Source organism: Vanessa tameamea, chromosome 5 (assembly GCF_037043105.1).
Source record: "Vanessa tameamea isolate UH-Manoa-2023 chromosome 5, ilVanTame1 primary haplotype, whole genome shotgun sequence".
Classification (NCBI taxonomy): Eukaryota; Metazoa; Arthropoda; class Insecta; order Lepidoptera; family Nymphalidae; genus Vanessa; species Vanessa tameamea.
In genome coordinates this window covers 2765147-2778869 of record NC_087313.1, presented here as the reverse complement: position 1 = coordinate 2778869, position 13723 = coordinate 2765147, and the positions used below count along the sequence as shown (strand labels likewise).

The 13723-nt window shown below is 31.3% G+C and overlaps 3 protein-coding genes across 4 annotated transcripts; 1 reads left to right on the top strand and 2 right to left on the bottom strand.

Moving 5' to 3' along the window:
* Window positions 1-593: 593 nt before the first annotated feature.
* LOC113392331 (exonuclease 3'-5' domain-containing protein 2) lies at window positions 594-6609 on the bottom strand. Its single transcript, XM_026628712.2, has 10 exons — window positions 6288-6609; window positions 5541-5697; window positions 4731-4931; window positions 3930-4171; window positions 3300-3449; window positions 2563-2765; window positions 2113-2278; window positions 1439-1600; window positions 1139-1303; window positions 594-907 (listed from the first exon to the last, which is right to left on the bottom strand). The coding sequence occupies exons 1-10, from the start codon at window positions 6473-6475 to the stop codon at window positions 844-846; spliced, it is 1698 nt and encodes a 565-aa protein (XP_026484497.2). The 5' UTR covers window positions 6476-6609; the 3' UTR covers window positions 594-843.
* Window positions 6610-7428: 819 nt separating this feature from the next.
* On the top strand, window positions 7429-10116 carry LOC113392346 (probable ATP-dependent RNA helicase DDX23). The gene has a single exon (XM_026628729.2). It carries the CDS (start codon window positions 7540-7542, stop codon window positions 10003-10005), a length of 2466 nt encoding a protein of 821 aa, XP_026484514.1. The 5' UTR covers window positions 7429-7539; the 3' UTR covers window positions 10006-10116.
* LOC113392348 (uncharacterized) lies at window positions 10038-13533 on the bottom strand. Of its 2 annotated transcripts, XM_026628731.2 has the most exons (8): window positions 13396-13533; window positions 13140-13297; window positions 12737-12903; window positions 12446-12555; window positions 12041-12176; window positions 11495-11664; window positions 10355-10387; window positions 10038-10156 (listed from the first exon to the last, which is right to left on the bottom strand). In XM_026628731.2, the coding sequence occupies exons 2-6, from the start codon at window positions 13295-13297 to the stop codon at window positions 11495-11497; spliced, it is 741 nt and encodes a 246-aa protein (XP_026484516.1). In that variant the 5' UTR covers window positions 13396-13533; the 3' UTR covers window positions 10038-10156; window positions 10355-10387. The 2 variants fall into 2 exon arrangements, with proteins under 2 accessions (XP_026484516.1, XP_026484517.1); XM_026628732.2 differs by lacking the exon at window positions 10355-10387.
* Between the last annotated feature and the right edge of the window lie 190 nt (window positions 13534-13723).

Sequence of the window (13723 nt, the reverse complement as noted above, 5' to 3'; positions counted from 1 at the left end):
TGTAATGACTACTAGTTGTAATTAATTATTTACAAAACTTACAAATAGATCATAGCCTCGTATCTATGTCTAATTTATAAAGACAGTTATTGTTTAAAATTATATATTTACAACAACACAATAAAAAGATTCTACTGTTACATATAAAGTATAGCAGCAGTTGAACCTCATTTGAAATATAATATAGTTTAATCTTTATGACTAGGAGGGTATAGAGCAGGGATGTTATGGAGCTCCGTAACCGTAACTGAAACTTTCAAATATCTAAATAAAAATATATTTATAACCGTAACCGACAAAAAAATGTTTATTATAGTTTTGTTTTTGCACAGTGTTACACTTAAAAAGAGTACCTAATTGTATTTTAAACATATTTAATTTTTTCCGTGATTATACCTAATACTAAAAATAATAGCCAACATATAAAGTCAAATTATCATCTTGTATTTTTTCTTTTATAATTTTTAAATGATCGTAACCATATCTGAAAACAAAAAAATATTATTCATATATCCGTATCCATATCCAGATCCGAAACAACATATCCATAAACGCCTTAGAACATTAAGTAAATAAAAATAAAAATCATGAAAAGAGATGTAAAAAAATATTTATTTTGAAGATATGTACAACATGTATATCTTATATTATTATTTCTATCATTGTGGTCTGACCTCTTATTCTATATTTGTTTATAAATAAGACTTGCTACTAATATGACTGAATTTTAAGTAGTCATTTTAAATATATTTGATAACAATGTAAATGCAAAAATATTATTTAAAATTTCTCATTGTCATTTAAAAATAAATTCTTTAATTTAAAATCAAATACATAATGTATTTACAAAGCTATCAATTTTAAGTCTTGTTCTGATAGTCGCCCCTCATTCATCCGCACTCGTAATCTGCAAAGAAAAATATAAAATTAAAATTTATCCATAACTTAAACTCAAACTTGTACTATGAGAATAAATTAATGTATGCAAGATAGACAATACATTTATATTTACATTTATGTTGCTTTAGGCCTTGTAAAGTCCGTTAATATACAAAATAAGAAAGTAAAGTTAAAAAAAAAATTTATTGGTCATACCAGATTAAATTTGGGATGAAATATTTAAATAAAGAATATATACCTTTCCTCATTATGCTTAACAGACCAGAGCTCAGGCATGTATTTAGGACACATGGAAGAAAGGAAGTGCTCCCTCCACTCTTCCTCCAGTCGAAGCAGTCCTTCATATTCAAGATAATATTCCACAACTTTGTAACCATGGGATTCATAGTCTGCGTTCTCGTAACTAAATAAAGGCAAGAGGTTATTTATAAAATTAGATGTTGAACTTGTTGATTCAAAAAATCCGACAAGGTTCAAATGTACTATTTCAGTAGAATCAATAAATAAAATACAAAATAGGTTGATAATTCATGCATACACAACTTGTATTTCAGCAGCTTGTTGTAGCAGTTCCTGCGTGATCACGTCATGTTGGAGATAGTGCTGCAGTATGATTGACTCCAACTCCTTACGACGCGCTTCGGGCAACACATGCTTTTTGGACTGGTAGAGCAAAGCGCGAGCGGCTGAACGAATTTTTCTAAAACAATATTTCAGTAATAAATAAAAATTATTTGTTCTGTTCTTCGATCAACAATACCACAAGATAACCCGTCGCAGTCTTAAAAACGGTATCAGCAAATAACGCCTCACTTCAAAGTGGGGTCTTATTTCAATTTAGTTCAGTTTCGATTACGCCAACGTGTTAACATGCCACAATGTCTCAGTGTGTGTTCGTAAATTGTAAAAATATCTATTGAAAAATAAATGTATCGGATTGAATAATATACTTTTATTTCATATACCTTCGGTAATTAGATCTATGTTTTAATTTAAATAATAAAATATCCAACTATTTATATGAAACAAAAATTATTTAATTTTTAACCAACCCACGCGCCAATTTTAGCCAATGTTTGGCCCACAAATGGTTGCTTTAGAACATTGAATCTATGGAGTAGTTTTATAATTATCGAAATGACAACCCCCTTTTTTGAAATCAGTTAAAAATATTATATTGACGAATACATGGTACAGTACACACACACTCACTTGCAGTCCTTGTCCTCCAGGAGCTTGCCCGCGTCGTGCGCGGCGAGCGGCGCGCGGCAGCGGCGGGCGAGCGCCTCGCGCACGGGCTGGTCGCGCATGTTGCTCGTCTGGTGGCACTCCACGCACAGCAGCACCACGTCGTGAGAGGAGTGATCTTTCATTATCTCTGCAACGGGATAATTATTTCTAATTAAATATATATCATAATGATGATGTCGTCCTGACAAATCCCACTGCTGCCACTAAGAATTTTTCGAGAGCAAGGGCCAATAAATTTTATTAACCCGACGTGGGATTAGAACCCAGGCCCTAGGGATCTGCAGCTTTATATTTAGGCACGAGACCAACGAGGCAGTCAAATTATCATTGGTACAACAAAGTATACGATGTACATTCAAAAAAAGAAATAAGCCTTTGTAATATTAATCTAGATAAAATGATCGTATTTACCAGGAAAATATTTCCTATACTCTCTAGGCACAACGTTTTTTCGTATGTATGAATCCTTAGCCCCGCAAACAACACATTTGTTCTCTTTAGTCAGCTGGTAGTACCGGCCGACGTCGCCCACGGACCGCCCTGCGGGCTCGAAGCGCAGGCGCACCGTTAGTGGATCTTTATTTACTATATCTGCTAGTTCTTTTTCGACATACCTGTATAAATCATACATTTAATTATATATCTGTATATTATATAGGGTTATATAGTATTTGCAGATACTAGCTAACCAAATTGCCTGTGATCTTTTAGTGAGTCATTTACAAGTTGTGCCTAAATTATTAGGTTTTTAAAATCTACTTTCAAATATTTTATTTTATATTTCTTTTGATATATTTTTTAATAGTTATTATATTATTGAGTTATTATAATTTGAGTTGCTCTGTCGGTATCAAATGGCTAAACAAATAATAATAAAAACTACCTTCATAAAATTGTAAAATGTACAATGCACAACCTAACGCAATGGATTTAATGTGAAATTGATAGCAATTAAATTCGTTATGGAATAAATTTGGGCAAAGGGGAGTTTTTCAAAATGAATATTACCGGAGGCAAAATAAAATGTTGCCTGGAAATTTGTCATATCTGCTGTTAGAACCATAGAAACTGGTATATCAGCTTCTGCTGAATGTATTGTTGTATCTTTTCTATTTAATAATAAGTTAATTAATATTTCGAAATCATACCATATAGCCTTTTTATTATCACAAGTACAGAGTAACTCTCCATCTGGTGCTTGCAGAAAACAGTTATGATACAAGGGCTTAGATCGAGTGGAATGTGGATACTTTTTGCTAAATATTTCTTTGGCTCCCTTTCTGTCTTTATCTTTGTACCTGGAATAAAATATTTTAATTTTAATTTCAATAGGATTTTGCTTACTTTTTACTTTTCTAGCATTTTTACAACTATATAATAATATAAGTACATATATAACAAAAGTTTGGGTTTATTGTTTTGAGTGTGTTAGTTATGACAAATTAAATAAAATTCAACAATTTATTTTATATTTATTTATATAATAGTATCTTTACTTATAAAAATTATTAAGTAACTAATAAGTAAGTTACTATGTAATTCTTTCTTTTCTTTGAGTGGTTTGTGGCACCAATGTTTTGACTAACTTTCTTAAACTAATTGAATTATTTGATAGAAACCAACTCCTAACCAAAATTTTGGGCACAGGACATTATGTATTTATCCCGAAACAAAACACGGCAGCTAAGTGGAAATAAAAACTTATACAAAATTATTACAAACTAAATATACCAACTGAAACATGCCCAGACTATATAAAATGAAAATAGTTTACTTACTCTGTGGTCTTTTTTTTAACTTTCTGCTTTGTTTTGAAACATATATCTAAATACTTTGAACACATCTGATGTATTTTATTCCAATGCTCATTATTATTTCTTCTCCATAATAATAACAGCGGACTTCTATGGTAGTCGTTGACAACTTTCACAAATATTTTTATTGCAACATGAGCATCCAAAGCTGCATATTGTATTTGTCGTTCTGTTAGCTCATCTGCACCCCAATTACTACATCGTACCTATTTAAAAAAACAAACTGTTATTTAATAAATGAAGCAAGATTGTCACAGGCAATCAAAGTCAATATGGATCCTAACCAATGTTTGGTTATTCAAATTCAGGACTTATCACTAACTTTTCATGTGCTTCATTTGTATTTATAAATTACTTGATGCCAATAAATGACGGAAAACATTGTGAGGAAACCTGCAATGTGTAAGAAATATAATATAATTAAAGTCTATGGCAGATGTATCCAACCAACCTTCGCAAAGCAACATGATAGCTTAAATCCCAAAGACTTTTTTTTTTCAATAAGTGTATAAGCCCCTACCAAGCAGAAATACACTGAAAAGCTTTATTACAAATTATACTACAACATTTAAGTGTCAATCAGTTACAGCAAACATCTGAAGTTTTCATACATTTCTTTACTTTAAAATGATTATTTTTTTATGAATATGATTTTTATCACTGTAATTTCATCCCAGCTCTCAATATTCTGACAAAGTACAGCAAAATAAGCTTTGCCATAATACAGATTAACTAGCTAGTGATTTGACATCAATAAATTCTTACCCTCCAACTCTTGTCCAAAACAACACCCAGGAACATCTTGGCTAAAGAAGCCAGACCACCTGTATCATATTTACATAATTCCACTATATGCCTTATATCCAAAGTACTCTTCAGGTGAACTGAGTAGTCCTTTGCTAGGTATTTTGCATCATCACCTGGAGCAACACCCACTTTGTATATACTTTCATCCTCTAAGAGATCCTATAATTTAAAATAATAGCAAAAAAAATATATAAAATTATACATTAAACAAAATAATTTATAAATACATAAAAGAAAACACAACTTGGTCTACAACATGTAGGGACATGAGTCATGAGCACAATGTGAACTGTGCAGTATTACATTTTTAGGTTAGGGAGGAATGAAGGAGATGGGGGAGCTGGGGCGATTGGTCCATTAGTTGATGCTTGTCTGCTAATATGTGTTCACCACTTATGCCTACAAGTATATGTATTATTTATAATTTACTTTATATTTGCCTTAGTGATATTCAAACTTAATTTTAATTAAAATATAATTATTAAACTATGTGTGTCATTGTAAAAATACCTTTAATGGATTTATACAATTAATTTGTCATCATTTATCAAATTATATAATTCTATAAAACTTTTATATATTTTTTTAACCTTATTAATATTATAGTGACTATGGACGATTGGACAAATTCTTATGAAAATTGATAAGAAGTTGATTATGCTGTAATAACATATGAGTACAACATTTTTCTTATTTTTTATTTGATGAAAAGAACATTATTAAACTTTTACTATAATCATATACAAAAAGGCTAACAACCAGACTGACCTTTAAAGATTTAGGAAAAGACTTCATGTGACTAAGTCTAAATAGAACACAACATCCATCGTAAGTAGAGAGTTGTAGCAATGCAACAGGATGTCTTTTCCCTTGCTCCGTGACCCATTCACAATCAAAGCCAACAGCATGATGTTGAGTACAGCGTCTGTAATTTTTGTGATTTAATATAGTGTAAGCAAATATTGTTTGAATAAATTATGGGCTATTTTATTTGTCGTTTATTATATTATGAAATATTAGCTTGAGCATAATTATATTACAAGACAAAATAAATTGCACATATGCATATTGTGTACATACTCTAATAAATATCCATAAGGCTTCTGATTAAGAGGTATCTTTTTTTCCAATATTTTATATATAATTTCATCATGATTTCATGGTTATTCCATGACTAAAGACATATTTTTTTCAACATTTGATCATCATGATTTAATATCATGAAATATGACAAAACATTGATATAGATCTATTTTTAAATAAAAACAAATTTGGATAAGTAATTTTATTCACAGTTACAGCATGAAATGACAACAAACTATATTTTACTAAACTAGCAAATGGCACTATTTTCTGTAATTATAGAACATTTGAACTAAAGATGTAAGATTTTGTATTATAATTGATAAAATTGAATAATAAAAAAAGTTTTTATTAAATCCTGAAATGTAACTAAATACGTACTTTTTAAAAGTATTAAAATAATTACTAATTAATTAAAAAATGTTTACAAACCTACGTAATTCTTGCACCATTTCCTCACAAGATTCTTCAGAGGTTATTATTTTGATAACTAAATAATCTATTATATCCGAAGTGTTTTTCAGTTTTAATGTCTGCTTCAGAACGAAGTATGTAATGCCTGCAAAACCCAGTGCTACAGCAGAGGTAAGGCCGACTTGTAACTTTGAAGGAGTATTCATTTTGAATTATTTTATAACGTTACATTAAAATTTATAAACACACAGTATTCGATAGATAAAAACGATGAATACTGTATTCAGGGCCTACTCTCGCTTTTAGTTATATTGTATTCATTTTCGCAAAGAAACAAATCAATATTTTTATTTATTTTAGAAGGCAATGTGTATTTCGATAAACTTGAGATAAGATAATGTCAATAAGAATTATTATGTCAATTTCAAAGTTCAGCACAGAATACATTATATTGTTATTAGTTGCTAGGAATAAATACTCCTTATTCGAAGTTAAATCAAAAATAGTATCAATTAATGACATATTATGTATTTGATATGATCACCTAAAGTTATCAAAGAATTTTGATAATAACATGATTTAAAAATTATTCTAATATGTATTGGGTGAAGCTAGCTAGTAGCTGCTACAAATAAAAATGCCTAAGACCTTGGAATTTGACCTTTAAATACATATAAAATAGTTTGTATTCGTTTTATAGATGGTACCAAAACTCGCCTATTTTCCATAGACCATATAATAATTATAATTCAGTATAAAATTAGTTCATTCGGATAAAATTCCGAAAAGGCATAGCGTTATATTCCTTGAAATTTTGTATACTGATGTGTTTTGACTGGCTAAGCACGAATATGATAGTTAAAATTGGCGCAAATTTAGAATATGTTTAGAAAATTATTTTCACCTTTACGGTAATAAACATTTCTGTTATAGTGTAATATTTCTGCCTGCTGTTTACTTTTACATTCATTAAATCTTAACTATTTAACAGAATAGTACAGCAATATGCATTCATTTACATATACGCGGCATAAGGAAAAGGTGTCCATAACTCCACAATGTTTTTATAGTTTTCGGACATTTATGGTCACAGACTATAATTATTTGCAGACTATAATAAATGTAAGCTTGTGCTAAACAGTAAACGTCAAAATGTCATGGATGCAAACATGAACAAATGTGTGTGCTAAATGCGGTACTTAGTAAATTATAAATAATACTGATTATTCAATATCATTTGTCAATAATTTTCGTCTGTTTTCTGTAAATTATGGCCGGTGAAAGGAGTTCAGAACGCCGCAGATCACGATCACGGGAACGCCATGAAAGAGATCGTGAAAGATACGAAGATCGCGAAACTTATAGGGATAAAGTAAAGCGGCGCGATAGATCTAGAAGCCCGAGGAAAGACCGAGAAAGGTCACGTAGCCCTACGCGAAAAGATGACCAGCGCACTCGAGAGAGAGAACGCTCAAAAAGCCCGAATCGTAAAGACCGCGGTAGGTCAAGGAGCCCAAAGAAACGTGATGGAAATAGAGAACGTCGTCTTGAGGACAGAGAAAAAAGTAAATATAGAAAAGAAGAAGAAAACAAACAGGAAGAAGAACAAGCTGCAAAAATTGAGGAGGATCAACCGAAACAAATTAAAAGAGAACCATTATCCTTGGAAGAACTTCTTGCTAAAAAGAAGGCTGAAGAAGAAGCTCGTAGTAAGCCAGTTTTCTTAACGAAAGAACAGAGAGCTGCTCTTGCACTAGAGAGACGTCGTGAACAAGTTGAAGCTATTAGAGCTAATATTGAAAAACCGGCTATGGCTACAATTGACCTTACAGGAACATCAAAAAAAGAAGAAGAAAAAAGATACAGGGAGGAACGAGACAGAGAAAGGGAGCGTGAAAGAGAAAAAGAAAGAGAACGCAAATATGAAGAAAGAAAATCAGGAAGTGACCGTAATAGAGAAGATAAAAAAGAAAAAAATGAGGAGTACAATAAAACAAAGGATAAGGAAAGAGAAGAAGAAGCTATTAAAGCTAGATATTTAGGTATAGTGAAGAAAAAGCGTAGAGTTCGAAGACTAAATGATAGGAAGTTTGTTTTTGACTGGGATGCATCTGAAGATACCTCAAATGATTATAATACACTATACAAAGAAAGACATCAAGTACAATTCTTTGGGAGAGGTCACATTGCTGGTATAGATATTAAATCACAAAAGAAGGATTATAGTAAATTCTATGGTAATTTGTTGGAGAAACGGAGAACAGAATTGGAAAAAGAACAGGAGAAACTGCGCTTGAAGAAAGTAAAAAAGAAGGAAGACAAACAAAAATGGGACGATAGACATTGGTCTGAAAAAGATCATGATGAAATGACAGAAAGAGATTGGCGAATTTTTAGAGAAGACTACAATATTACAATTAAGGGAGGAAAAATACCTAATCCCATAAGATCATGGAAGGAAGCTGGCTTCCATAATGATATAATGGAAATAATTAACAAAGTTGGTTACAAAAGCCCGACACCAATCCAAAGGCAGGCTATCCCTATTGGACTACAGAATCGAGATATCATTGGTGTGGCAGAAACTGGATCTGGTAAAACTCTGGCTTTCCTTATACCTTTATTGACTTGGATTCAATCATTGCCAAAGAGTGAACGTATGGAAGATGCTGACCAAGGTCCTTATGCTATAATTCTAGCTCCTACCCGTGAATTGGCTCAGCAAATTGAGGAAGAAACAAGCAAATTTGGTATTCCTCTTGGCATTACTTCTGTTGTTGTTGTTGGTGGTCTTTCAAGAGAAGAACAAGGTTTTAAGCTGAGATTGGGTTGTGAAATTGTAATTGCTACACCTGGTCGTCTTATTGATGTTTTAGAAAACAGATATTTAGTTCTAAATCGCTGTACCTATGTGGTTCTTGATGAAGCAGATCGTATGATTGACATGGGTTTTGAACCTGATGTACAAAAAATTCTTGAATACATGCCAGTTTCTAACATTAAACCAGATACAGATGCAGCAGAAGATGCTTCAGTATTGCTTGCAAACTATAATACTAAGAAGAAGTACAGACAAACCGTGATGTTTACAGCTACTATGCCCCCAGCAGTAGAAAGATTAGCTCGTAGTTATTTACGCCGACCAGCTATAGTATACATAGGATCGGTCGGTAAACCAGTCGACAGAACAGAACAAGTTGTATACATGATCGGTGAAAACGAAAAACGAAGAAAGTTGACGGAGATATTGCAACGTGGCGTCGAACCTCCAATTATCATATTCGTGAACCAAAAGAAAGGAGCTGACGTTCTTGCTAAAGGGTTGGAGAAACTTAGCTTTAACGCTTGTACATTGCACGGTGGCAAAGGACAGGAACAACGTGACTTTGCATTGGCTTCTCTTAAGAATGGTTCTAAGGACATATTAGTTGCTACAGACGTCGCTGGTCGTGGTATTGATATTAAAGACGTCAGCATTGTTATTAATTACGATATGGCTAAGTCTATAGAAGACTATACACATCGTATTGGTCGTACCGGTCGTGCAGGCAAAACTGGTAAAGCTATATCATTTGTCACGAAAGAAGACTCCGCTATATACTACGATCTTAAGCAAGTTCTACTTGCTAGTTCTGTATCTACATGTCCACCAGAACTAATGAATCATCCAGAGGCGCAGCATAAGCCGGGTACAGTTGTTACCAAGAAAAGGAGAGAAGAAATGATTTTCGCTTAATTTTTTTTTTGGTATATTAAAATGATACAACATTTTCTTTATAATATTTTATTATTTCTGATGACGTAGAATAAGTTATACTGCAGTTATAATAAATATTTACTTCTCATATTTCTTCTTTCATTTCAAGTATTATTGTACCATCAATAAGCTGAAACAAAATTAAACAAATTTGAAACACTTCATGGTCAACACATCAATGTATTTGTGTGAATTTATACATCTCAAAATATTTTTATTGTAATGTATTAACACAGCTTTCTTAGTCTTTTTCTTTATTTAACAGTTGCTATTAGAAATATTTTAATCAAATACATATATGAATATACATTTTTACTATGATACTTACTAAGTCATTGAACTAATTCAACACTTAAATAATCTGTAAAAAAAACAATTATGTAGTTATTTTTATCGTTGACTTAAGTTCTATATATACTAGCGGCAATTAATTACTATTCCAGTAGCTTACAATATTTAATTGCATTTAAGCTGCAAAAGAAAGTTAGTGCTGACTATGCGTTAATATAATTATAGTCAACCAAAGACAAAAGTCAAATAAGAGCAATTGACATCGAATAATGATGCGATATAATTGGTTGAGAGTTTGAATAATCCATGATAATAGACATTATGGAATTGCGAAACATTTTTTCGAATTTTGAATATCGTTTAGCAGGAAAATACCTAATTCTTTGATAATTTACCAGAAATTTAAAATTTATTACACAAACATACCTAGATAAAATTAGTGCCTGATCAGTCGTTAGCCGGACACCGGATACCGTCTAATTTGCTTGAAAAGGCATAATTTTGTCTGAATGCCTGGCAGCCCTATTATATATTATATGAATGATGATGATAATGAACGATTTGTACTTTGCAATTATTTTTGCTAGAAAAAATTAACCGACCTTGTTCAGTAGGCGCCCGACACCGAAAAAATTTTTTTAAATAATTACTATAAAGTAATCTTACATGCGATACGCTAAGCACCTATCCTCAAGAAGAGAGGATCCTGCAGCAGATAGTTTTTACTGACGTTGCATATCTCAATGAAACCTTGAAGGTTTTAGACAACCAAATGTCGAGGTACTAAGCTTGCTTAGTGGTAACCTAGTTTTAATTTAAAGGACATTAGTGCAGGTGAGGTATTGAATTCACTCATCCTGATTGACAATGTTGAGCTGGGAACGGTTATCGAAAAACGATCCAGAATGAATCAATTGATATATTTCATCAAACATTAAATTATATATAATTTAACCAGACACACAGCAACTAATGATTCAATAGAAAACTATTGCAACATTTCTCCAGATATTAATTGTAATGCTTATTATTAGTTTGAATGAACGAATGGATGACAAAAGCTTAAACATTTATACATTTCACACCACAAAAAAACAATATAACACATGCATGAGCTTAAACAAAAACCAACCCAAAATGAAGCAAAGCACATGCACAATTGATTTATCTTTACTACCTAGTCCTTTTGTTTAGTTAGTTTTGTATCTTCTTCTTTAGAAGGTGGAGGCATGACAGCCTGTTTGACAGAGGAAGCCAAAGATACCGTCATATCAAGAAATTCTGAGAAATCTTTTGGAAAAGATAACTCAGGGAATTTCACCTCCAGCTGTGGGTCTCCAGGTTTTACTAGACAAAATATATGGATGAAATACCTTTGACACTTATTTTTTTATAATTGTTAGAATATTTTAAAACAAAACCTTAGTTACATGTTTATTAAAACATAGCTTCTAAATTTTTCTTTTTCTTGGCAGTTTGGCAACACTTTAAAAGTTATTTTCATTTACATTGAGGATTTTGTTTAAAATATATAATTCTATAGTAAATTTAATTTATAATGTTAGACAAGTAGACAAGACAAAAAATATTCTTAAATTTTACTTACAAAACAATTTCCATTTAATGATCACCAATAAATAAATCTGACACATGTTTACTTTAGTTGATTTTGTAAAATAATCTTTGTCTAATAAGAATTAAGGTCAGTTATGAATATACACACCTCCATAGAAAAAGTTGTAAGCGATGTTTATATACTGTTTCATAAAAGCTCCATTATCTTTTGTGAATTGTTTGGTTTCTTCAGGGAAGCAAATATAACCCATACCCATAGTTCCTAAGCCAGCATAGAATATTTTCTGAAAAAAATAGTGGATTTGTATTTAAACATTGTTTTAATGCAAATAAATGTCTTATTTTTTTAATGATTTAGCCAATGTCAAAATGTGGATTGTATTTTACTCATAAATACACTGTAGTCCTTTTTGCACCAGGCCAAAGAAGTATTGGCATTATAAGTGAAGTCAATTGTAACTGAATTGTACAATAGATTAAAAAATAAAGATATATGTTTTATACAATGAATATCATACTAAATCCAAAATGAAATACAAAAATCCCATCTCACCCTGATTAATCCACCTCTGAGACCAAATATAAACCCAGTTAGACCACCCATAGCAACAGCACCATATCTCATTTCTTTGTTTTCCTCTTCTCTTAAATATTGTATAATCCCTGGAAATAATAAAAAATTGTTAGTATAAATATTTTATCTTGCATAGCTCTTGTATCAAGGTTTATTGAATATATAAGTTTTTTTTTGTTAAAGATTATTATATTCTTGCTTTTATGGTGTCTAACCCCAATTTAATAACTTTGTGTAAAATTTATTTGTAATAAAGAATTGTATACTAACACTCAGATCTGTCATGCAGCTCGGAGTAATTATCTTTTAAAGTATTTGTAAGTTGCTCTGTGTGTGCACATCCTATCTGCACTTGCTCCCGCACAGCCTGCACAGGTGACAAAAGCACTGACCTTAAGTAAGAACTCTTCTTCTCATTTGCTTTTGACTGAATATATCTGGAAATATCATCAACAAATAAAAATTTTTTTTTTATCCCTTTCATTTACATAAAAGTGAATACATAAGGCCATAAAACAATTTTAATTTGATTTTATAAAGAAATAAACTATAAAATTATAACAATACCACAAAGTAGTAGTGTTAGAGTTGGTTACTTTTAATTTGCTCTGGAACATGATAGCCGATTACTATGTCATCTCAATTTATTGATAATAATGTTAAGAATACACACTCTCCATAATCAGCATGTGGTGCTTCATAAATGGGCAAATCAGATGGTTTCATAGGCGGTGGTAAAGCCGGATCATTCGAGGATCGAATAGGCGTTGCAGCTTTGACAACTGGTACTAATGCAACCAGTCCAGATCCAAATACAACTTTTCGAAACATCTATATTGTAAGGAAAGATAATATATAAATTACGTCTATAGAGATCAAGATAAAGATTCAGAACAATAAATAAAGTGTTAAAGATCCAAAAATTTTACCTCTGCGGATATATATGATCGAATAAGTTATATAAATATAAACAGTTTCCAGCTAAATTTTCGAAGATCAGCTGCTCAAGTGACTTTGAGTGACAGTTGATATGACATTATATAATTAAAACGGATAAACGTCCAATAATTAGTATGATGTATTTTGATTTTTGTTTACTGCACTTTTTCCAGTCGTATAAATAAAATTAACTCATGTACATGTAACGATCTTCTATTTTGAATGTTCCAGAATATGGTAAAAAAGGAAATTGGTAGGTAGGATATTGGTAATCGAACGATTTTATGTCAATGTCAAATTTTCTGTGTCACTGTTCGT

Bases quoted from the DNA above. Each gene is read 5' to 3' on its own strand.
- LOC113392346 (XM_026628729.2), top strand. From the start codon at position 7,540: ATGGCCGGTGAAAGGAGTTCAGAACGCCGCAGATCACGATCACGGGAA.
- LOC113392331 (XM_026628712.2), bottom strand. From the start codon at position 6,475: ATGAATACTCCTTCAAAGTTACAAGTCGGCCTTACCTCTGCTGTAGCA. The intron at 4,172-4,730 runs GTAAGAATTTAT...TTTTTTAAATAG, and splicing joins TTTTGGACAAGAGTTGGAGG to GTACGATGTAGTAATTGGGG. The intron at 2,766-3,299 runs GTATGATTTCGA...TGATTTATACAG, and splicing joins GATAATAAAAAGGCTATATG to GTATGTCGAAAAAGAACTAG.
- LOC113392348 (XM_026628731.2), bottom strand. From the start codon at position 13,297: ATGTTTCGAAAAGTTGTATTTGGATCTGGACTGGTTGCATTAGTACCA. The intron at 12,904-13,139 runs GTGTGTATTCTT...TGATATTTCCAG, and splicing joins CCACATGCTGATTATGGAGA to ATATATTCAGTCAAAAGCAA. The intron at 12,556-12,736 runs GTTAGTATACAA...TATTATTTCCAG, and splicing joins GCTGCATGACAGATCTGAGT to GGATTATACAATATTTAAGA.